The sequence below is a fragment of the Bombus vancouverensis genome, chromosome 15 (assembly GCF_051014615.1).
Source record: "Bombus vancouverensis nearcticus chromosome 15, iyBomVanc1_principal, whole genome shotgun sequence".
Lineage (NCBI taxonomy): Eukaryota > Metazoa > Arthropoda > Insecta > Hymenoptera > Apidae > Bombus > Bombus vancouverensis.
The window spans coordinates 2147296-2172310 of NC_134925.1; the positions used below are offsets into that span (position 1 = coordinate 2147296).

The 25015-nt window shown below is 42.5% G+C and overlaps 2 protein-coding genes and 2 long non-coding RNA genes across 5 annotated transcripts in view; 2 read left to right on the plus strand and 2 right to left on the minus strand.

Moving 5' to 3' along the window:
• The window catches only part of LOC143303658 (uncharacterized), a 139681-nt gene that overhangs the window by 33500 nt on the left and 81166 nt on the right, over nt 1-25015 (plus strand). The window lies entirely within an intron of this gene.
• LOC143303676 (uncharacterized) lies at nt 13764-20462 on the minus strand. Its single transcript, XR_013060203.1, has 3 exons — nt 20223-20462; nt 15080-15377; nt 13764-15014 (listed from the first exon to the last, which is right to left on the minus strand). It is a non-coding gene; the product is annotated as an uncharacterized LOC143303676 (long non-coding RNA).
• Nucleotides 20183-20782, plus strand: LOC117164534 (chymotrypsin inhibitor-like). Its single transcript, XM_033347687.2, has 3 exons — nt 20183-20312; nt 20415-20518; nt 20602-20782. Exons 1-3 carry the CDS (start codon nt 20261-20263, stop codon nt 20680-20682), a joined length of 237 nt encoding a protein of 78 aa, XP_033203578.1. The 5' UTR covers nt 20183-20260; the 3' UTR covers nt 20683-20782.
• LOC117164532 (chymotrypsin inhibitor) lies at nt 22526-23540 on the minus strand. Its single transcript, XM_033347684.2, has 3 exons — nt 23382-23540; nt 22932-23050; nt 22526-22817 (listed from the first exon to the last, which is right to left on the minus strand). Exons 1-3 carry the CDS (start codon nt 23431-23433, stop codon nt 22737-22739), a joined length of 252 nt encoding a protein of 83 aa, XP_033203575.1. The 5' UTR covers nt 23434-23540; the 3' UTR covers nt 22526-22736.

The following is a 25015-nucleotide window of genomic DNA, read 5'->3' on the forward strand; positions in this document are numbered from 1 at the left end:
TTCTGTGATGAATTTTGCGATCGAATTTCCACCCAGAGTGGAAATAAGGACGAGAAAGGAGATGACGGTGAGGCAGGGTTTAACGATATAATTCCGCGCCACTATCGCTATTTTTAACTGCGTATTTCTCAATAGACAGCGGGATCAGAGGGCCATACAAAACGTTATAGAACGACCTTTGCGGTACTCCATTGAACGAGGAAGAAATAAAGTGGAGGAACTCGAGAACTGCTCCACTTCTGCACAATGGGGCGCAGGTAGCCCGAATCCTATTCCTATGCTGTTGTCTCCCTCCGTTTCTAGAAACGTCTCTTTCTTTCTTCCGCGCGACAGTTGTAAAAAGATGCGTCCGTAAAAATTGTTGTGGCATAATGGCGCAGTAGCTTGGCTTGGCAGGGACCGCTACCGGTGTTCCGGTTGTGGCGCGGAACGCAATCGTCATAAATCCAACGTGCGAACAGTGGCACAATGCGCGTTAAATCATCCCCGATCGCTTTTAAAACGGGCCCTGAATTATTGCTCCAGCGAAACGCGGCCGTTTTTCAACCGATTGTGAGAACGCTCGTCTTTCGGTCATCTTCTTCCGGAAACTTCTGTTTGATCCATCACACGACTAAACGAAATCGCGTAGAAGGAAATTAAAAATAAAACGCGTGGTAGTGGAAGTTGTCTGATTTCTTCTCGGAGCGATTCGCTGTTCGCAAAGGAAGCTTCCGGATCTTCGAGTGGAAGCTTCGGAATCTGTAACAGACGCGTGGAGAATAAAATGCCCGTAGATAAACCGAATGGCGGATTAAACGGCACGTCTCTCGTAGCCGGGTATTGATTTTCCTTTCTCTGGCACGAGCCAGCCGGGTGTAATAAAGGGCCATTAAAATCGGTGATTCTTCACTCCGGGTCCCTTCGAGTCTCGTTTCTGTTCCGCGGATGCTATCTCCCGCGCGCATCTACGCGAGTCGAGTATTGTTATCGTAATAGAAAAACTTTCTCCGCGAGTATATCGGTCGTGAAAGACAGGACCCTTAGCAGAGCGAGACGACGATGGCGCGCATACACGTACACTTGTTCACGACGCTATTCGAATACTTTTTTATGTATATATTACGTATCTTATACAAAACATTCTGAGATATCATTAGCTTTATCGCGAGACACGGCTATGATAATTGTATCGATAAAATTTGAAGATGTAATATCGTATATAGAAATGCTTCACGATAACAACGTATGGATAGGAAGATATCCATAACAATTTGTTTTAAGTATTCGAATATTTTGATGAACCGTTACACGTAATTACGTACGTAATTAACGTGTAAACGCATTAACACCTTTAACCTACAACCACGGGCATAGCCCGTAGTACGATGATCGGGTCAAACGTAAATATTACGGGCATTCTCGAACGTAAATCGTAGGTTAAGGGATTAAGCAACTGCTATGTGCATTTTAGCAACGTCAGTCGTGCCTCGTTACAATAATAATGAAATTTCAAATTGTTTTATATATAAAGCACACGATACATACGTAAGAGTTTTCGATGGTAAGTGTTGGAACATTTTGACAAGCCACTGTAGCTAAAACGAATATCGGCAAACTGATCAGGAACGTTTCACTCGTGCCGGAAATTTCCTTCGTCTGCCATCCGAGGCGCGAGTATTGGAGAATACATGGTGGAGACGGAAGAGCGAAAATATGAAAGGTGCCTGGAAAGTCAGAAAGAACGACATCCGACGAGAACGAAAGTGATTTAGCCATAAACATACGTGACACTCGGAGCTAGGGGTGGCTACAGGGGTGAGGAGGGGTTTGAGTTACACGACACGTCGCGCTTCTCGGGGGTTGCGCGCGATATTTCGCCGTTGGAACTCACCCGGGCCACATTTCTCTTGATTTAGCGAAACAATCCGAGCATCTGAATTTCAAATATGGCGTCTACGACCTTACGCCGTCTATGCAGAGACCTCATCCTCTGGATGACCCGCGACAGACTGCACGAGACGCTCGCGAATTAGTTCGCGGAAGAATTTACCCCTGCCGAACCTCCATTTATCCCGACCTCCCCTGTAAGCCTGGAATCGGGCAATTTCCACGGGGAAACATCTTTCTTGCCAGATCTCCTTTTGACGCCCTCTTTCTTTACCTTTTTCCACGCGATCCTCCAGGATTTTTAGGTTCATCTTGCGGCTGATGATCTTAGATGTTGGGATCTTCTGAAGGGGAGAAAGTGTAGGCGGCTTTACGGAATCATCAAGGGAAAAAGTGGGTATATAGTAAAGGGAGCTGAAGCATAGTTCTTCTTTTTTACGTGGTGTTTACAGGAAAGGTACCAACTTGTCTGGAATTTCGTTTAAATGCGCTGTTTCTTGTTGTACGAGGTATAACGCGTGATTTTGAATGCACTCTTTATGCCGAATACAAGTACGTAACGAGATTCTATCTACCTTACAAGATTCTTTAACGATACGCTGTTTAACATTTAGCGCGTATAATCGCACATAACATAAATCGCAAATTGTGAAACCTTATCTGCTGTAAGAAGAGATAATTGATAATTTTCTGAAATGTTTGACTTGGCTAACATCCTGTTTAAGGTTCTAACAGTACGAAACCAGCACATTAGCATACCACTCGTCCTCGTGTTGCTATTTCATGCTCGAAATATTCCGATGAAATCGCTCACCGTGTTCGTCCTTCACAATTACCTTTTCCAACAAAACGTTCGCGTGTAAAATTAGAATTCAGTATGGAAAAACAACGTTCGGTACGAATATTCACCGCGACAAAATCTTCGTTAACCGATATCATCCCAACGCAAACGTAATTGTTGTATATCTCTCGGATCGAACAGAATCACGATATCTTACATTTTCCCGGCAGGTATCTCGTTCGAACGTCTACTATCGAACGAACCATACAGCTGCTAATAGACATCGATGCGTGCGGCATACGCACGTGCTTGTTCCTGGTTATCCGCGATATTTGATCGGTCGCCATCGTGGTTTTGACTCTGTCATATATTCGTAGCTCGCAGGGGGTTTACGAGCCAGCCGCGGTTCTCGCTTACTCATGCTTTTTTTCCCGGTGTCCAGCGATTTGTCGAGCGAACCGTTGTATCCCGAAGAGCTGTCCCGATTAAGGGCAGATTCGTAATATCGTCGATCGCCGCGTGAGGGATTGCGGCCCATTGAGCAGCCGCCTCCCGTGAAAATAATGATCCAACGCCCCCGGGGTCCTTTCGAGGACCGTTCGTCGTCCCATAATTCCCGTATACCCTCGATCTCTCGGACTATCTTCGTCCATCGCCTAGCCCGAGGGGCCTCTAAGACGCATCGAAAACACTTTAGCAAGCGGGGACGTCGCCAACCCTTCGTACTTTCCTTTTAATTAATTCCCTAGTAGCACGAGGTAAGCGTGCTCTCGCAAAAATTAAAGCGATCCTTTCAGATATTTCTTTTGTCACCTTTCAACGATTTCTTATTCAGAAGAGATCTGAAACACGTTGCAAAAGAATCGCGATGCGTAGGAGCGCCGTGGTTATCCAGCATGTCCATCGACAAAAAAAAAACCACGCGATTCTTTTTTTATCCTTTGCCGTTTCAGATTCTACGCTTTTATTTGCTGTTTCCGGGAGGTCGCGCCTTGTTACCAGCGAACGACGATATAGCTGAGAAACGAAACGTTACGGCGTAAATAAAAATTTGCGGGAACGAAACGTTATGGCGTAGTATATTTGAATCTATCGCGGCTATCTGGGGGAAATATATAAAATTCGCGTGACAGTGTGTGTGTTAAATAAGCTACAAAGTTCATCCAGCTAATGTGCAACACGTTTACAAGCTTTTACTCGCAGTCGATCTTCGGATTAAACCCTGAAAGCGGGGATTTAAAATTCCACGCAGTTGGAACACGTTCTGGCATACAGAAAAGACCGCACGTGCAGTTCCTGGTCGGCCGTGGAGGATCCAAGGTCGCGATAATTTGCAAGGGAGAGGCAGAGTTGCGGTGCGTGTTATGCGCGAACGGCAGCTGGAAGGCAGAGCCAGTTAGGTTGGTTATGCGGGGCCCAAGGTCTCTCTCGCTCGCTAAGGGCCCCTATTACGTATCGAGTCTCTCTCACACGCACACTTACACGCGCTTGCACCAACAATTTACATTCGTGCCTGCTTGGATAAAAAGGGAAGACGCGCGTTCCGCCTCGACCTTCCCGCGCGGATTCGCACACGTGCGCGTATGTGGGTCAAACCGCGCGGCGGAAACTAGTCTGCTCTTGGGCAGCCGGAATCGAAGGCGTAGAACAGGTCGTTCTTCTCGTTTTTTCGCTATCCTCGTTCTCTTCCTCCTTCTCTTTCTCCAGCGTCCTTGGTCGTTCCTCGTTTTTGGTTCCACCAAAGAGAGGTGGTGGAAGAGAGGTGGAACCGAGCAGAGACAACAGGCGCCGCTCTGCTGAATTTCACCACGTGTTCGATCTCTCTCTTTTTAGTCCACGAAGATCGTAAAAGAGCTGGGAACCACGCGACGATTTCGCTGAAATATTTTACTCTCGGTCCCAAAGCGGAACACGTTCTTCGAAACAGATGCCTATTTACGATTCCCTTGACACGAGGCTTCCTTCGCTTATTATCTTCCAGTTCCAGGAATTATTATTTAACATGGATCTTGTTACGTAGTGGTCGTATACGAGCCGTTCTACGTATCTTTGCGCATTTAAATGACCCACGAGTGCGCAAACATCCGCACAACTATCCGTCATGATATTCCATTTACGAATACCAAGATCCAAGAAGTAAACACTTCGTTTGAAAATGTTCGTAGTTTCCAAAATTTTCTCCTTTTTCTTCTTTAAGATTCTACGTTCGACGCGATAATCGATTTACGAATATAAATATCCGAGAAACAAATCGCCTGATCGAAGATTCTCGTAATTTTACAAAATTTCTCGTCCGTGATTCTATTCGATCGACGAACACCAAAATGAAATAAATTATTCCTCCGTAGACTTTCATAGGCTTCCAAAATTTCTGTCATTTTCCGCCGCGTATTCCTCGGCTCCCTGATACGCTCTTGATAAATTCACGAGCCAGAAATCCCGGATCGGTTGCTCTACTTGATAAATGTCGGGATCCGCATAACGCGGGCAGATGCCTAATTTACCAGTCGTGATTTTTGCTCGCACCCTACGAGAAAGCGAGTCCCGTGGAGAACGATGGCGGAATATAGAGAGGCTCGCCGATGAATCTGTATATCCAAATCCCCTCGTTCCATCCGTGTACGTGCACACGTGTGTATAAGCTTTTTCCATATGACGTATCGTCGTGATTACCTTGATGTAGATCCGTCGCTGCGTTTCGAAGCCGATAACGCATCGAGAATATACGGGTCCCTTTTCTCTGTTCTCTCCTCGGTCCTGTATCGGCGAACGCATCGATCATCGTTGCGCCCGTGATTTTTCATCGGCATTCCCGAGCACAAAAAAAAATCAGTCCGACGAGATTGAAAAGCCATTCCGTCGTCTGGGAACACAAAACGGAACCTCTTTCTATCCTACCGCTGCCCGTCATCGTCCACTTCCCCTTTGAAACTTGTTTTCTATGTCTGGACTCACAGTAGAATACCATGTACTAACTATTCTACTATTGGGAGAGGAAGAAAGTCTATTGTCGAAATGGAGATCGTTTCTTCGTACGAGTAATATCGCGTCAGTTTGAAAATTTCTACGGTTTTCCGTTTTCACTTGGCTTTAATACTGTTTCAAGTACTGTACAAATATGGTTAGGTATATTTGTACTTGTTTCGTTTAAAGTAACAATTAGCTGATTTTCGTCGTTCAAGCGGACATTAAATTTAAAGCTAGAAACATCAGTACTCCTGTGATATCGTACATATCGAAGATTTTATATTTGAGAATAGGATGTTCAATTGTAAAATAGTCGTGTACGTGTCTTCGAAATAAACGTTTCAAAATTACGAATTCTCTCGGGATGACCTAGTTTCGGCGCAAGTATTTCACTATTGCAATATCCCTTATTTCGCCAATGATTTACTCCACATGCTCGATTTTATAGAAGACGGTTCCTGTTTCTGGTTGAGGGATTCCACGTTCCGGAAGCACGCGTCGATTCTCCTCAAATCGTCCGTGTCCAGAAATTATTGCCGAAAATTATACGTTTCGCGTGACGTTCCGTGCTACCTAGAAAAACGTACGTCACCCCCAATCACGATTCCACTCCCAGCGATCCCTTTTTCGATCATTGTACGCCCTCTGCCGATTCGATGATCGAGCACGCGATTTTGCTCGTGAAGAAAGAACCCGCAGGAAACTCGAGAGCGCTCCTTCGCCTCCTTTTCCATCGTGGAAACCAACGAATCGCTGTTCATCGATGGAAGAGCGACAAACATCTGTCGTTTCTAAGTACTTTGAAAATCAACGCGGCTAAACTTTGTTTCAGAGCTCCTTCGGTAAGCTCCTATTGTACGAACTTCGATTGTGTAAGCTGTTTGTCCACAACAAATTCAAGGAAACGCAGTTCTACCGTATAATCGGCAACATAGCGATTGACAAAAAAGTCTATGGTGCTAGAACGAAGTTCAATCGTCAGACACGATTAGATCTTATCAAGCTGGCTTGACTCGTAATTTCGTGATCTCATTTGCGAGTACGCCAGCTGCTGGTACTTCGGTACGCCTCTGTTGCGATATCAATCTTAGAAATTGAAAGCGTACGCTGCTCAAGTATTCGGTGTAAGTACATCTCGTTGAAAATCGTGTCCGCTCTAATGATTTCGCAGCGGCACTAGAAGGAAAGGAGAGAGACGAGTGACTGATGCGAAAATTCAAAGGGAATTTGTTTCCCAACGCGTTCGAATCGCGATCGCAGCACGTCGTTTCGGGTTATGACGTCGCTTTACGGTTCTCCATATTTCACTTTTTCGAACGGTCGATTTGAACCGAAGAATGCCAAGGTATCCGGGTTCATTTGGCGCGCGGTAAAAAACGACTTCGCTTACGGGACCAGCTTTGATATATTCACTTCTTCCGAAGAGAAATACTCCAAGTTCACGCGAACCGAAAGCTGCGTCCTCGTCGAAGCGACAATAAGGAACTTCTTATCGATGTCTCGTGTTTCTTGAGAAGGTTGCTGCTTGCTGACTCTTTCTCGCCTCACGACACACGTAAATTAGCTACTAAACAACAATCACCAAGGACAGGGCGTTTACGCTGCGAAAGTATACGTAACTAAACGCATAGTCAAGTATTGCATGTTTTAGTAGCATTGCGCGTTTCGCAGCACACCGATCGAAAATAGCAACGAAATTTCTTGCCTTCTGCGTGCTTTCGCTTGGGGCGTTACAGAGATCAAAAAGAAATAAGAAACACGTGACTTAAATAGCTACACTTTACGCTGCTTCCAATATGCAGCAACAACAGGCAGCTAAAAGTTGCTCGAGCGAGAACGCCGCTGAAGCTTTCGCGATCCCCGTGTCACATTACTGCGATCGGAGCATTTTCACGCGTTATCCGAATGTTACATATAACAAGAAGGAAAAGGGATGCGCAGCGCGCGAGTTACTGGATGGAACGCGTCATAAACGTGGTTTCTCCCCTTGCAAAGAGATTCAAGATGGAGTCATCTGTGTCGTCGCTCGTCAAAGAGGCAGGAGAGAAGCCGTCAACGTCTGGAGAGATTGATGCCCCGGGCTTTGAATCCGACGGAAGATCAAGGGAATCGCGCGACCAGAGGGATCTCGAGCGAAGAATAGAAAATTTAAACAAACTAAAGAACGAAGCTAGCGAATAAGACCGGATGAGCTATTCGATCGGCGCGAAGCTAGTCAACGGTTAGACCATGATGCAGACAAATCGTTACGATCCTCTGAATCGTCGAGCCTCGATTTATCTCCGGCGGGCAATTCCATAAAGTGCTGCTGGCACGGCAGCCGGAAGAAAGACAACCACAAATTACAATGGTGCCCGGTAATGGAGGGTTACACGTCGCAGTTGCCTCCATTAAATTCATTTCGCCATTAGCTTCGATCGAGCGTTGCGTATGGCACGTTAGACGCCGAGGATGCTATACGGGTTATCGAAAATCGCTTCCGCGCGAGTTATAAGAAGAAAGGGAAAAGGTACGCACGAGTTCGTGTATTAGGATATTTATGAAAACTTGCAAAAGTTATCTACCATCTTTCTTCAACGTTGCTACGCTGGTTTGAGAGTTTAATGCGTAAAGGAATGAAATCTTTCTTCTATTCGTATCTAGTCTCTCGGTAACTATTTCCAGTAGTACCTTTTTATTTATCGTTGTTGGGTTCTGCGTATATTTGTATTATTTATATATACGTTCTTCCGAACGTGGGTGTACTTACATGTACGAATGAAATCGATTTCCGGGACAGATGGTTTCCTACTACCCGGTTCCACCGGTGACTCATTGTTCTTGTCCCCGGTTTCTTAGGCGGGCCGTTTTCCAAGGAAGCGCGCCATTAATTTCTGTATTACGTAGCGATCGGTGAACGCGGGCGTTATTATCGAGAAGCCGGTCCTCGTAATTACAGGGCTTTCGCGTGCCGACAAATTTTTATTACAACGCGTATGGATCGCCACGTGGCACGACTTTATTTATATTGGCGATGGCGTTCACTCGTGGAACGATCGTCCGTGAATTTTCGTGACTCAATGCCGTACGTTTCGCGAAGCTGCCAAGTCGTTTGCTATCCTGTCCATCTACCCCTGTTGTTTAGGCCAATCTATTCCTCCAGCGACCTCGTTTAACCGCCGCAGTTCATCGCCGTGAAGAACGGCTCTACATTCTTTACCACGTGTTCACCCTGCGTGTTAACTTTGCTGTCGGCGTTAAGTATCGCTTTTTACCCTTAAATGCACAGCGTTGCTGTTTGCAGTATATATTCTTGACCACTGCTACCAGGACATTTACTTCTTATACCTATATTTTATTAGAAAATTCTAACACATTTTACTTTGTTTTACTATCTTACGTTATAAAAAACACGTGTTACTCTCTTTCGACAATTTACGCTGTAAAAAGTATATAGCGCGAGCGAAAGAGTCAACAGGCAATCTTCTCCGGTACGTAGATGCGTACGGGAGAACACAACATCGCGATTTCGATTAGGAGAATTACTGGACAGGAATCGAAGTAGGTCGTAATTTCTTTGGATTCTTCCCTTCGTTTCCACATGCACGCTCGAATCGCCACCTGCGTAAACGGTTCTTCTTTTCGGGTGATCACGTGGTCGCCCAAGGGCGAAAGTTTCCAGCAACAGGAAATGGAGAGGCGAAACGAGGCAGAGGCCGGCCCTTTCGCTCCCTTCGGGCGCCGACTTAATGGCGACCGATCGGCCATACCGTTGTTTACGATTAGGATCGTAACTGCTAGTCGAGACAGATAGGATCCAGAGGCCCTAACTTGACACTGGGGAGGCAGGCAGACAGGTGGAACGCTTCCTGGAATCTAGAATAGCCGCGTAACCCGTTTTATGGATTTCGTTATCGTCGATTCGGCCGGTTATTATACGCCGTTAGGACGAAACCGCGATAGCTCCAACCGATTGCGTTCCAACGATTTACGAGTCTAATAGAGGAGGCGACACGTGAAAATGGCGGCCCGGCGCCCCTCCATTTTTGTTTCCATATCAGCCTTTCAGGCAATTTTCCCTGAAAAGGATTCCCCTCCAATTTTCTTCCATTAATTTCTCTCCGCTTTATTCGCCTTTTATTCCAAACGAAGAAAAATACTGAAACGTATCGGCGTAGCAAATTACGGCTTCGAACAAAGCGCGCCATTAAAATTAAACGACACTCTGTACAGGCTGTTCGTTGTAACGGTGAATTTTTTTACATCGGCATGTTTCAGGCTCTTTCGTCGATCTGACGAGAAAGTCTTCCGGACAAAATCAGCATTCGGTTGGAAACAAATCGAAGAACTCGCGAGAAGAACCGCGACAAGCAGGTTTTCGTTAATTTACCGATGTCCAGCAATTTGTTGGATTCAGAAATATAAATGTTCAACTTTCAATCGAGACGATCATCGAAGAGTCGACAGGGAGAAAAATCAATGCAAGACTATGCATCCAGCTCGCGCAGGCCGAAGCGGAGCGTCTCTTGGAAATTTCCATGCAAATGGAGCCGAGTTTCGAGGCGGTGATTTTATTTCTCGAAAGCCAATGCCGTTCCCCTGGCCTCTGGCCATGATTGACACGGGCCTCCTGGTACACGCGTGTGTCGTCCAGCCCCACGTAGAGCTCTATTGGGGTGGCAAGTAGAGGAGAAGGGGTGTGCTAGCAACGGTGGCAATGGCGACTCGTCGAGGGTTCTTCAACGTTGCCAACCTAGTCATTACTTCGGCATTAACGGGGGATGATTCTCCCTCTCTTCTTGGCGGATTCACTGGTTCATCGGGACAATCGGACAGAGAACGGACGAGTTGAGGGATAAAGAGTAAAAGAGTAAGGGTGACAAGGGGAAGGAAGGAGTTCTCCAGGGAACGAGCGTCGGCCGAAGTTAAATCGTTGGATTTACGAGCATGGTCGTCGTTTTCCAGTTTCTCGCGTTTCTCTGTGTTTTGCGCTTGTATCGCCGATCTTCGGCCGTCGAGCAGGAACTTTGAAGCATCGAGCAACGCTTAATTACACAGTGTCGAACCGTGGTGATTTTCGCTTATTACCGTGCTAATAAGTAGATCGCTTTTTACGTTTTTATATACTTCTGCGTAATGCGAGTGGTCTACAGTCGCTCGTCGATTCAACATGTTTGAAAGTAAACAAATCGAAAGTGTAAACAAACGTATCGGAAAATGCGAGTATACAGATGGGCAATGTAAATAACCAAACGGAAAGTAACAAAGATAGCGGGAAATTAGGTCAGCGAGACGCGTCATAACCGAATAAACAATATGAAAGACGATTATTTGGCAAGCAACCTACTTTTTCTGCTTCTAGATAGAAATTGCAGAACAAAGAAAGCCGCGGTTGTGTTGGAGTTTGTCCTTCGATTAATTTTCTCCGAAGGCGGCATTAAAGCGGCGCCTGGGAGACGCGTGACGCATCGTTCATCCAGGAACCTTTAATCCGACACGCCGTGCTCGTTCTCTAATTCCGTTCGTGTCCATTGTTTCGCAAGAGTCTGCGAGCTGTCGCCACCAAATCGAAGGATTCGTGGACGCATATTGCGTACCGGATCGCCGCAGCTGCTGCGGTTTCCGGACCCGATTGCCAGTTGGCCGAATCGTTGCCAAAATTATGTTCTTCTTTTCTTCCCTACGCTATACTTCCTTGCAACACTCCCACAGCGCATCTTTGATATATTCGCGTTCTAAATATTCGCGCAGCTTCGTTACTATCGTGCAAAGTTTGGAAATCTTGTTTATCTCCATATCGTGTGCATAGTTCTCGAAGACACAGATCGAATAAGAAACGTTCCTCCAAATTTATTAACGCGCTACCGTGATTCATTCGAGCAGTTGTCCCAGCAAGATATTTCAAACCAGTAAGTTATCGATCGAAGGAAATGCGTAATGAATTTTAATATACCGTTGGTCAATGTTTATACGAGTAATTAAAATTTATTAGCCGCTGATTCTACAAAAAGCTCATGAATATTGTTTTTAGTCGTTGGTTTATTCATAGATTTTTATTCACAGTTTATTCATAGACTGGTTAATTCATAGATATATTTCACTACTCGTAGAGTCTTGCTATAAATTGTAGAGAATCCATTGGTCTCGCCACTTTTTCGCGCTTTCATGATCGCGATTCTGTAAAATTCGTTCTTGAATCGCGTTTTGCATCCTTGTGATCTGTCCGTCTGCCAGCTACAAACAAGGATACATCAGCGTCCGTGGGTATTCGAACGTGTTCCCGTGGCTTGTTCCCTCGAAAAAAAACGATTCAAGGGATCGTTCTCCTTTCACGAGCCTCTTCTCTTCGCTTCGCGCTCGCTCCTTCGCCGACTTGGAGAAGAGGCGATGGATTATTGACCGGTACGGTAATACGACGCTAGACACGCGCACTATTGCGAAATACAACGAACCGAGCGGTCCTTGGACTCCATTCTGGATAGAAATGTTTGCGCTCCTTGGACGGTAGCTACTGCTGCTACTGGCTACTACAGCGACCCGGTGAAAGGCTGCGAAAATGTCAGATCGCGAGTCGGTGGACACGATCGACGCCGACTTCCTTGTTTAGAGATAAATCGATCGCGATTTGTGTAACTTTGGCCCAATCCTGCGCATCTCGCGTCCCAATTGTCTTAGCGTTTTCGGTGCCTTTACTTTTAATGTGCCGTATATAGCGCCTTTAGTCTTCGGTATTTCACGAATTATTACGCATTAAGTGTAAATATTCCTCGCAATTTGCTTAGAAGGTCGTAGAAATCATATTTTTAAGAATCGCGTGATTTTTAGCTTACCACGGTCAGAGTAGGATCGCAGTAAACATGATACAAAAGTATCCAAAGCGGACGGAGATAATGCTGCGTCAGAATATTAATGCGAGTAACAGTACACGATATTACAATGTAGTAGTCTTGTTACGAAGAATTTAATAAATCCTCGAAGCAGTTTAAAGCCTTGCGTTTACTAGATATCGATCAAACGATTACGCGGGCATTTGACACGCGTGTAAGTACCGTGCTAAAGATCCGTATCGTATTTACCATTAGCCTTGTTACAAACATGGAACACCGATAAGCGAATATAGAAACAGAGATCTGATTTTTCGGTGAGAAACTAAATCTGCAATTGTCAACATATTTTTTTCGTCGACCTACGTACGTAAATTATTTATACGACGTTGTATCTATCTTCTCGCGATTGCCTTATCTTTCCCCATTTTTTTCCATTCGAAAACAAATATTCTCTAGCTTTTTCCAATATAAGCGTCAAGATCGTAAATAACGAACCTTCTTTGGAGGATATATCGTTCCCGGTCATCGAATTAGCACCACATCAGTTTCAGTTTCCCAATTACGATACGAAGACTACAGAAAAAAGACACGACGAGTCAGATTTTTCGGATTCTTTTGGGAGGCGGGGCCACAATTTTAAAATTCGCTACGCGGATTAAACGATTTTACATTTCTCATTGCATGAGTACGTATTTTCATATACCTTGATCACTCTTCTGAACATTTCGAAACGTATCGAAGGTTCTGAGCAGCCGCTAATTCGTCGACTGTATTACACCGTATTTTCCTTCGATGCATAAAAGGCTCGCGACTGATCTGACGTCGATCCGCGTGTCCATCGGCTCGCGAGAGGCAGGTTCACGAACCTCGAAGCGGCTCAAGGATGCACGTGGTTCTCGTCGCCTGGAAATACGTGCTGGTACGCGCTCGCGCGATTGCATCGCGAGAGGATCGAGCTGCGCGAGTGCAAGCGACGGTGAACGCTTCTATTCCGATACTTTATGCCAAGTGGGACGGTTCGCCTGGCGAATTCGCACGCGAACGTACGATCGTAACTAGGTGTATCGTCCAAGGGAAGCCGAACCGACTCCTGAGAGAGAAAGGCCAACGTATCGCGAGGAAGTGTAAATGAATTGCGAGTTTTTCCGCCAATCCGTGTTTTAGTCTTTTTTATAAATCAGACATTAGAGCAAACGCATACCAAGCCACGTTTTTCTGAATGCGACTTTGTAGCGTTAACTTATTCCAATAAGCTGTATGTTCATTGTATAAAAGGACAAACTCGTATTTTTTAAGTTAAATCCAGATAATATAACGAAATCGTTGTACCGGATATTTTGTGCTTACGTTTGCTTCGGGTAGCGAATTAGGTACGTTTCGATTTTGCTTTATAGATCTAAATACGTTATTTGCTTTGCGGAAGACACTTTTATCGGTGATTATCTCCTAGTCTGGAAATCGACCTCCGCTTCCATAAATCACAGAACTGTTTGCAGAAACAAATTGGCTAGAAACCGTTCGAGCAGATGTAGTACGTATCTTGACGAGTTGAACCTGTTACCCGAGGCGAATTCGTCAAGCTTATGATCTCTCATTGAACGAGCAGATTGGCAATAATAAAGCAAACGAGATGGGTGGTCTCAATTTTAATTTTAGCAAAAGTCACGCTTCGGGGCTTCGTCCCGTAGAACTTGAATATAGAAGCGGTTAAGTTGAACAGTTGTTAGCGAATAATTAACGTTCCACGAGGTACGCGAATAGTCCCTCTCCCTTCTTCGTGTTCCATCGGCCGTGTACAGGTAGAATCGCGTGTCGCGAGTCAGAGAATGGCGCGTGCAACATTTTACAAACGTCTGGAAACGCGTTCAGAATTAACGAAGGAGAAACTGCACCCGTTAAGAGCGTAACTGTTTGGTGTTATTAGCCGGATCTAACGGTGCGAAGCGACGTTGAAAATATACGTCGACTGCCTCCAAGCGGAAAGAACGATCGGACTTCCGAGCCAGTAATTTTCGCACTTGGCGAACGTCTGCAGTTTTCCTCCCTGTACCTTCAAAGTATTCGGATAGTTGCTTATCTTTAACGAGACGAATCGTAATTATATAATAATCTTTTTCCTCTTTTAGAACGTTCACCGTACACCGAAAAAGATTTCGATGAACATTCGCCGAATCGATCTTAGTCCGCATCGTGAATTTCGGTACACGCGTATTACCAACAACGATTCTCTCGTCCCTCGACTCGTGTGCCGTCAGGAAAATACGACGACAGTTATCGTGGTTGCCGGACTCGCGAAAGGGGTTTTCACGTTCCCCTCGTAAAATTGTGCACATGTTTCCTTGGCAACCATAAATAGGTGCCTTGAAATTTGGCCCAGCATCGTCGCAGGTGGAGCGTTTATTCTGAACCAGCAACGAGTATAACAGCGGGTGCGTATTCTGACGAACCGTCGTTCCGATGAATACGACGGAGCAATCAAACGCGGTAGGCTGTTGGTTTTTCAGTCCCGCTGAGATCACATTTTTGTTCAGATGAAAACAATAATTGCGCAGCAGAAAAATCGTTGACACGTTCTATCATCGTTTCTTTTTCTGCAAATAAATCGTGCAAGTTATCTAATTGTTCTATGTAACTAAGAAAGAAGTCTGTTACTTACTACCCGTGTAACCAGTTTATTAATGCTGTTACTCGATAAATTACACCGCAAGAAAGTCTGGATATCTAATTGCTTGGAACGATAGTTCTAAGTAATCCACTGTAATCGTAGCCTAATGGTAAAGTTCGCGATCTCGCGGATTTTTGTCACAGCTTCGTCCTTTTCGCTCTTCGCGCAGAGAAAGAGAGCCTGTTCGTGATCTTCCTAGGATCTCTGCGAAAGAAACTAGAAAGCTTTTTCGTACGGTTGAAAGCATCCCCTTCGCAGTCCATCGTGAGAAGCGTCGAAAGGACATTCGCTGAAAGCAGAGAGACGCGAAAGGCAATCGGCAAATCTACACCCTGCATTCCCGCGCCGCCCCAGCGAGGAATCCAATTTGCCAAATGCTTTAATTCGTTCAAAGGAAACGCATGGGCCAGTATACGCGAAGCCGCCGCGTCCAAGGCTCGGCTGAAAGCGCGTCACGGATGGACACGCGAGAGAATCCCCTTGTCGATGCGGGCGCGTGCACCGGTGTTTCCCTGGCAACCGTAAACAGGCGTGCGTGATATTCTAACGGATACGGTGGCCAGGTGAGGCAACCCTTTCGCGTACACGAAATACAACCACCTCGTCTCTCATTTTTCACGGTCGCGTCGATTCGGATTAATTCGCAATGTAGCCGGTCGTATTCTCCATGCGAAAGCTTTTGAGGATACTCCGTATCGTCGGGAACGTAATCTTCTTGATCGACCGTGCTCGTCGAGGTTTTACTACATTTGCTATGTTACTTTCGCGCAGAACAAGCGCAATCTTCGTAATGGAAAGGAATCTGTCCCGCGACGACATGGACACCGTCTTCTTCTCCGGAATGGGGATTGGGGATCGATCACGAATAGGGGACGATTAAACGACGATCAGAGCAGAGTGAACGAAAAGTCGTGGAAAATGGCCATTTAGAGTATTGGGTAGAGGGTTGTCTTTTTGGCGTTCAACTAAATGTGGTTCGAGAATTTCTTCTCTACGTACCGTGCGATACAAGAGCAACGAGTAAACCGTACGTGTTTATGCAAATTTATACTTTTATTAATACGAGTAACAGATATTTGTCTCATCCTCTAAGCATCGTGACGAGTATACTTTATTCTCAATACTTTTCGTATTTTTGCATATTGCGTGTGTGTTTTTAGACGTTTTAATTTTCTGTAAATGCATAAGCATTCGCGGACTAGTAAGGAGACTATGTTTATAAACGTCGATGGAACGATCTCTTTCAAAGTAATTCTCTTGAGAAGTAATACCATGGAGATTTTTGAACTGGATTAGAGACAGATAGAATCTACAAAGTACAAACCAATCGTGGCCTTTTTTTTGTACAATTAGTCCGGTGTCTCATCGACGATAATCGTCGCGTTTGCTCGAAGAACACTGGCAGGTAATCAAAGCGCACCGACCAGACGATAAAACGGACCCCTAACAGTTAGGTCGATTCACAGAATTCACGATAATCCTATTAGAGCGTTAACGCGAATAGACATTCGCAAACTGGAATACATTTCACAGTGTTTGAAGCGAAAGTTCGAGAAAGCTAGGAGCTTCAATGGATGATCCAAAGACAACGCGATTTTACGGCCGCGTTTTAATTGAGATATAAATCGCCGGTTCTGCGACCCGAACCACGGTCCAGTTTTATTACGGAATTTAATGGTAGCCATCTACCTAACGACCTCCGCCTCTTTCTCCGCTAAATTTTACGTTTAATTCTCCTTTGATCCGTCTAGTCTCAAGAATAGCTAATTAGTCACAGGTGGTAATCAATGATCGTTAAAAATTTTATTGGTATCAATTTTTCCTTAAGCTTCTTTCTATTTTCCTTTATCGGCTTTTGCTTCTTGTACGGAATTAACTTGTCGATATTGCACGGATTTATGTATTAATACTGTTAATGCGCGAGGTTATCTTATCGTTTATTCAAGCCTGTTAAAAAAATTTATTGCTTCGTGACACAAGTCATGTAATCTGGACCACGATGTTTACATTTAGGTGTTATTTGCTCGTATCGATTATTTCGGTAGATAACGAGTTGGGTATCACGTATTTGTACATCTTTCCCTTTTGCTAATATTGGGTATTCTGAAACATTCTTTCAAATGATTCCTCTTAAAGTTCCTTTCGCTTTTAAAATCTATTTTAACGACGAATGCAACGATGTAATAGTACAGTTTGTAATATATTAGAAAATTACAACGCTCCAAATATTTTCCTAAAAATTACTTATGGTATTCGTAAAAGTTAAACAAGAAATAAAGCGTCGGAAAAGTTCCTGGCGACTGGCAACCAGCCTAACGCAGTCGTACACCGCATCGTATTCGATAAGGCGTATACCTTTTACCGACAGTGGTAGTTAAACGCTACATAGGACAATTAGACAACATTTTCTGATAACCAAAAATGCTCTCCTACCTAATCGCTTATTTTCTAATTCGTTATATTGTTTGTGCTCGAGCACCTGTATTCGATCATTGCATAAATTTCCACCGATTATTTATTAACTATAATATTCGTCAATCGTTTATTCGTTAATTAACGTTATGGACGAAATTCACGCGTAAAACGAAATAAAACGAAATTCGATACTTGCCATTCAGTGCTTAAGAAACGTTACACTTTTGGCGAGAAAGATGTCTGGACGCGAAATAGACGATGATCCAGTGAAAGATTTGTAACAACTTCGCTATAGAGATCTTCAATTTCCATAAATCTCATCGCGCCAGAGCCTCGTTCGTTGAGATTTTATGTGCTGCCGGTGCACTAAATTTTCGACCGTAAATGGACCGTTTGAGACAAGGATCCTTTATATCGCGAGACTAAATCTCGCAATAGAAGGAGCGCTATGAATATTTTTCAAATTTTCAACGATATATCCTTTTTCTCCTAATCTTAATCTCTTCTCCTTTATTTATCATTGGCTAATCGATCGTTGATTCAACGTGCTTAGTAGTATTAACGACTGCCCGATAAACATGCTCAATATCATTAATAATTGAGCATGCAAAGATGTTTAAATAGAGAACAGTCGTGCTTCGCTGCTAACTTGAGTCACAGTCGGTAAAATTCCAGTTTTGAGAAAATGATTTGCAATATAAATAAAAGACTAGAAGTTTGGTAAATAGAATTTGTAGGTTCAAACGATCGATAATACTAGGAAAAATCGCTAATATTCTTCCCAATAGAAATTATTATATCCCTCGTTTTCAATACGTTTTAACATCTTCTGCATGAACACACGAAGAAATAGAAAACACACGATCATCTTTCTTTATCTTCTTAATCTCGAAATCTCGTTCATCGAACACGGAACAGAATTTGGCTATATCTTGGCCGCTCCATTCCGCGGGATCGTCGATCGAGATATTCCATTCGCGTTCATGGAACCACGGGATTCATTCGGAAAAGTGTATTGTCCATAGCCTGGCTGGAGTTCCGTTTTACCCGGATGGAACATATTGAATCAACCAGCCGGAAGGAAACTCGGTTTCAGCGAAATATGGCAGGAATTTCGGTTGCCTTCGATTCACCCTCGACCGCTTCTCCTGCTGCTTCGTCTGACGATTTCGCTTCGTCCCGAGGGTCCTCGAAACACGTTTCGAGAAATTCGTGCTGATGAAACCGTTTGGATCCAGATGCAAAAAGTAAAATCCAAGTATACTGCTTAAAACTGTATCATACATGTGACGTGTTTGTGCTTCTTCGGATTTCAATCGCGTTTTATCAGTAGTTGCGCTTTGTTCCGACGTTTTGTAAACCCGGCTCGTTTCTCAAAGAACGTTCAGTCTGCCCTGAAGCCAGTCCGAAGAAAATACCATCTAAGAAGAATTGAGATATCTGGAGTATAACTATTTTTACAATATTTAGGAAACAAGCCTTTGCGTACGTTCTATTTGTTAGTCGTATTCGTAAAAATATAAATTTGGATCAACATGCCGAGTCTACTGATCGGTGTACGCGAATCCAGCGATTCGACAGTGTTTCCTCGTTGATGGAAATTGCTCATCCATTAAAACCAGTGTCTCGCGCTTTGAGAATATTCAAGATATTCGAAACGTTCAAGAAGATTTTCCTTAATCACTAATCAAAGTTATTTATCGCGAGATTGCGATTTTACGCCAAGGGAGCGGCTGAGTTGTTAAAAAGTTGTAACGAGCTGAACGAAGCAAGACTTTTCGATTGTTCCAAAGGGTAAGCAAGTTTTAATTGGACCGGCATGTTTTCACGGGCGGCCGGTTATACCTGGGGAATCGGTAATCGAGGCGATTCGAGAGCTTATTTGCCGAAGGCGTTAGTTACGCGAGAAAAGTCACGTTTGCGGGAATTCAATGCGATTGCGATTAAACGCGGCCTGTTTGCCCGTGTACACGGCGAATAGACAAGCTGCCTGCTGCACAGCCACCGACCACTGTACGCAACATTAGCCCGCCCCTGTACCCCGATAATTTACCATCCGGCCCCCTTGATAAACGCGACTGCATCAGAATGAACTTGCTTGTTATACAGTCGTTCCCGTAGTTTCCCGTTCCAGACGATATATTAACAGCCAATTAACCGTTCGACCTCTCACGCAGACGACTTATTGTCGATAACTTAATGTTCTTCCGATTTGCTCGAATGGTTCTCAACATCTTCTGACTACTCTTTGGTCCATTAATGTGATAAATTGCTTTTGAATATGGGTTGCTCGTTGGAAGGTGCAAGATCGACGATTTAATATGCTTCAAGATGGAGATGGTGGATAAGAGATTAGCAGATCGAGATGCGAATACACCGTTCCAAATAATTAGGGAACCTTTTAACGTGTTGCTTTTTATCTCATTCTCGTTGCTTGCGTCTATACATCTTTTTACATGATCCTTATGAATTTTTACTACGTTATCGTGCGAACGATAGACACGTCAATTTATCAAGCTCGTTTTACGATCTTGACAAATATTTTTTAAATTATTTTAAGTCAGATTAAGATTATTTTTCTAGATCAGTATACGTATAATCTTAAGTGATTATTTATGGAAGGCGAATCGAAAGTAAAAGCGATAAGGTAATAGTAAGCGGTTTTATCAGTTTTGAAGGATGAAGGTGTTGCTATAAATAAGCTTCTTTGAAAGATTACCTTTCATTTGGAACTACCGTCGAGGAAAGACATAAAACATGTCTCGTGTTATTGTTCTTCTCTTATTCATTGTCGTTGTTTATGTCAGCTGTAAGTATTTGACGATCAAATAAATTTCTTCCCGATTCTTTTTAGTTCTAGCAGTAGATCCCTTACAAAGAAATGTCTTAATTTCATATCATAATCGCTTAGCGATCAACGCTGGCATAATCTGTCCACCTAACCAAGTGTTCAAACTTTGTGGCACTGCGTGCGAGCCTCGATGTGGAATACCCCAACAACCAAACTGTATCAGCGTTAGTGTCTTCAAAGAAATTTCCTTATAGAGAAATTTTCTGTATAATTTCACCGTGAATTAAAATTCGTTTGTTTCTTTTAGAAATGCGTGACGGATTGTCAATGCATAGACGGATACTTAAAGAATTCGCTGAACGAATGCGTCTTGCCGGACGAATGTTGAGGTCGTATAATTTATTGATTTATTAAATTATTGCCGGCCAACGAAAAAGAAGTTGTGTAACTTTCCACGAGAGAAAATAAACGATCGCCTTTCTCGATAACCTACTGTTTGACTTTACTCACCCATTCTGCTAAAATCGACTAACCTCGCGGCTGCTTTGTTTGAGAATGAACTAACATTTGCTCGATTAAGCGCAAGGTGTGTGACGCGTTATCAATGAACCTACATTATCGATGAGTCATTCGGTACGTATCAGAGACTAAAAGCAAATTAGACGTATAGACTCAATCGCGATGATTCAACCCTGTATCTTTAATTTTGGAGTGGAAATATATCGAAAGTATGAAAAGGTAGAAAATATAAAACATCTTCAGCTTGGCATTGATCAATCGATTCAAAAATTGACGTTTAATTCTTTAATTTTGTAATTGCGAAACATTTTTCTGTTTGGTCGCAGTAACGTCTGTGATTATGAATGATCGATACGATACGGTTGCTTTTTAGATATCACGTTATTGTACAAAGTGTTGGTAAAGATACCTTTCGTAAAAGACTTTTATCCAGAGAAATAAAATAATAAGTGGAAATCTCTATCTACGAGCGTTAAAGAAATTAATTGACGATAAGACTGATATCCGATATATGTATAGGTGTGTAATCAAATATTTGTATGTAGCAGTTTTTGTTCTCAGTTAACATCTCGATGCTTCTGTTGACACTGAATTGCGTCAGGCAATCTTTATTTTTGACCCTTTCGTTCCTAACGTCGACTATAGTCTGTGATTATAAGTGTTTACTATAGTCGGAGCGCAGTGTTCCGATCGGCGCTAATTATAAGATTGTAGGTATTGTTTTGATTCTGGCTTCGATTACATGCTACAAATACGGCTTTTTGGGAAAAATTAAAGGAGAGGTTAAATTAATTGTAATTAAAATTAAAAATTAAAGAAGCTATTTGCAGTACAGTGACTTCCAACACTGTTGCAACACCCTTTGAAATTGATTAACTTTTTTAAAATTGGGCCAAACGGCTTGGGTTTTTTTGAGAAGTCAAGAGCATTAGTTCACTAGATGATTTATGAAAAAATTAAAAAAAAATTGCATTTGGAACAGCGAAGAAAGAAGCAAAGGTGACACTTTTCGATTTTCATTTGGACTTGTAAAGAAAATTTAAACAATACATCGTGAACATGTCTATCATAACGTTGATGCAGAAACAGACGATAGATTTCGTTGGCTAGGTAAGAGATGTAGTTTTTAGGCCGAAAGTTATGTGATTTTTCGCTATTCTTAACCCTTTATAGCTTATAGTAACGTTAACCGAGGTTTGAGGGCTAAACATTGATCGACCATGAATCAGTCAATAATTAGACTTTCGTTTAACATATTCTCAGTGAGTTCTCCGTATAACGTGTAGAGGAAGCATAAGAAAGCGTTAATAACAACATTGATAAGTATCTCAGAAATATTCCAGATTTTTTTAAGAGACGTAGAATAGTCAAAGAATTAGGTTCGTATATAAACAATTCAGCTAATCTACGTAATATAAAAAAATACATTTGTTCATGGTGTGTTAATTGTCCTCGGTAATATGAAAAGTTTAGGCTCAAATTTTAATTAATTAAATACTATTAATGGATTTGCTTGTTTCAAGCTAAATATAACTCAAACGTTTGTAGTTACGATTTTACCTAATATAATAAACACAATATTCCTTCTTGAAAATTCTTTTCATTCGTCGTTTGTACTGTTTGGTTGACTTATATTTTCGAGTATAAAAATTTATCGTTGGAACTCCATTCGTGTTAAAAAGAAAAATACGGGATTAATAAAGAAGAAGAAGTAAATATGTTTATGTGTATTTCACTAAAAATGTAACAAAGCTTAACAAAAGTAAGCAGTACAATAATTGTAGTCGTTCAGTGGCTACCACTAACAATAAGTAATGATACAACAAATTACGCAGGAAGCATTCTACCGTGCATAATTATTGCGAGCGTTATGTTGATCTTTCGATCAGAAAAATATTTCACAGAAAAGTATTTCGTTAAAATTTAACAATTGCGAGTGAGCACACACTTGTTCTCCTTGTTCCTTACGAAACCTTGTTTACACTGGCAACCGATCACGCACATCTGTAACAGAAAATTCGTGGAATCGTCAAGACATTGATCGCTTTTTGAAGCAATCGATGATATAAATCGAAGAATTAAAATTTTATTCAAATTTATACATCACGAGACACTAACCATAGGGCAGATAGGTGATGCTGGTTTCTCACAGGTGTCCACACACGCGGATCCACAAGAATTGAATTCCTCGTTTGGACCACATTCTTGATTAACCTCTGACGCCTGAGGATATGCACCTGTAATTAATCGTTGAATGGATAGATTCGTTATTCGATAATGTTTGATAAATAATCGCGGTGTAGTCGTAAAGCGAAATAATAATTAAAAACTAAAGAAAATTCTTTTTATACTTTTTTTATATATTTGAGATACTTTATTTCTCAATTTCTATTCTTTACATTTTATATTAATTATATTATTACATTATATTAATGACACTAGTTTATTCATAATATTCATGTAAAATATAATATTATTTTTAATAAAAAAAATTAAGAAACAAAGGTAAAAGGAAAGGTAATAAGCCTCGCGTTGAACAAAAACATAACATAATTTCTGTTTACTTACTGCTGTACACAATAGCTACGACGAGTAAGAGAAGAACTGCTACACGAGTCATGGCGATTAAAGTCGTCGAAATAACGTTGAGATTTGAGACTACTGTCAATCTATGTTGCGTCTGTTACGATTGAGTTGTACTTACTGCCGCTCGCGCTTTTATACAATCCGACGCATGACTTTCACACTCCACTCCCCCTTTTCGCTTACCGTGCTTCCAAAATTTTTTGTCGCAATCGACTCATCCTACTCTCTCGATTCATCGTTTAACTACTTCGTCATATCCAGATTAGCGATAGCTCGTGGCAATCTTTTTGTTGTTTATCGCTGCCGATATCTCGTCTATCGATGGAATATACGCGTAGCAAACAACAAACGAGGCGATGCAAATCTCCCAGTGATATTTTTTGCGCTTAATTGCCGAATCCAAACAATTGGAATCTGTGTAATCAGCTGTTTGACAAGAAAATCAAATCCTCTCGCAATTAAATTCTTGTTCCATGCAACAAGTTTTTTTTATTCTTTAAAATTTGAAACCATTTCGAAAATGTATATAGAAGACACAAGGAACTTATTGCAAACATATAATTGGTAAAAGATTAGTATACGGTAGCAAGCCGAAAAATATAATTAGCGTTAAAGATGGTCTCATTAATTATTCCAGTTTATTAATGTAACGAATAATTAACTGTCCACACTTTGCCAATTTCCACAAGTGTGATATTCTTTCGTGATCCGCTGCAATTATTCAGATACTTTTGTCCGTTACTGTACCTATCGTTCTCGTGTATCTTATTAGCACGTTATTTCACGTTTCATTAGATCACCTGAGCGAGGTCCAGGAAAAATTTCAATACTTTAAGGAAATAACCGATGTCGTTTCCTACGTAATGTTATCGTTTATTTATCGAAGAGTCGAGTGCCTATTCGTTTCTAATCTTTGCCTGTACCATTAGTCGTTGCTCATTGATACGAACACGCCTCTCTTTCACCATATCGTCTCCGTCATGGTCTCGAAGGGAAGTTGACGTCGTTTCGGTGAACGAAACCATTGGGAAAACCGAATACATATTCGAAATCTGTAAAACGAGGTTACGGATAACGACCTTTGCCATCCAATTCTGGCTACTTCGACTCGTGTTTACCGTACAATCTCGTTTCTTCCAAGAAGTCGCCTGTGGCTGTCGCGTCTTTCCACGGTTCCCGTCGTTTCGCAAGTTTCGTCGCGAATTTGTTTCGCCTAAGCGTAACAAAAGCGATTGACAATCGCGCGCACCGAAATTTAGCAGGCAATATTTCGTCGAGTTTCGGTGTTAATATTCTTTCTAGTTCTTTTGTTTCTCTCCTCTTTTAGTAGAATTCTTTTTGGTCAAACAAGCAAGGGACGTTTCGCGATCGTCGTAGCTCATTTCATAGCACAAATATCACCATTCACCGTGGCTACACATTCTTATTTTTTATGCAACGTTTCTTTGTCAAACTCCTAATTTCATTTCCGCAGTATTAAATTTTTGTAGCCATACGAAAGTGGCGTACAAATACTTATCGTGGTCGCTAATTTGACCATTTTTGTGCATCTTCATGCATCTTTATGCATCAGGGCAAAAAGCTGTGAATTTAGTAGGTTGTTTGGTCCTCGAACG

Coding starts and splice junctions, on each gene's coding strand:
- LOC117164534 (XM_033347687.2), top strand. CDS start 20,261: ATGTCTCGTGTTATTGTTCTTCTCTTATTCATTGTCGTTGTTTATGTC. Junction 20,313..20,414: donor TGTCGTTGTTTATGTCAGCT/GTAAGTATTTGA, acceptor ATAATCGCTTAG/CGATCAACGCTGGCATAATC. Junction 20,519..20,601: donor AACAACCAAACTGTATCAGC/GTTAGTGTCTTC, acceptor TGTTTCTTTTAG/AAATGCGTGACGGATTGTCA.
- LOC117164532 (XM_033347684.2), bottom strand. CDS start 23,433: ATGACTCGTGTAGCAGTTCTTCTCTTACTCGTCGTAGCTATTGTGTAC. Junction 23,051..23,381: donor CGTAGCTATTGTGTACAGCA/GTAAGTAAACAG, acceptor GATTAATTACAG/GTGCATATCCTCAGGCGTCA. Junction 22,818..22,931: donor CATCACCTATCTGCCCTATG/GTTAGTGTCTCG, acceptor TTTCTGTTACAG/ATGTGCGTGATCGGTTGCCA.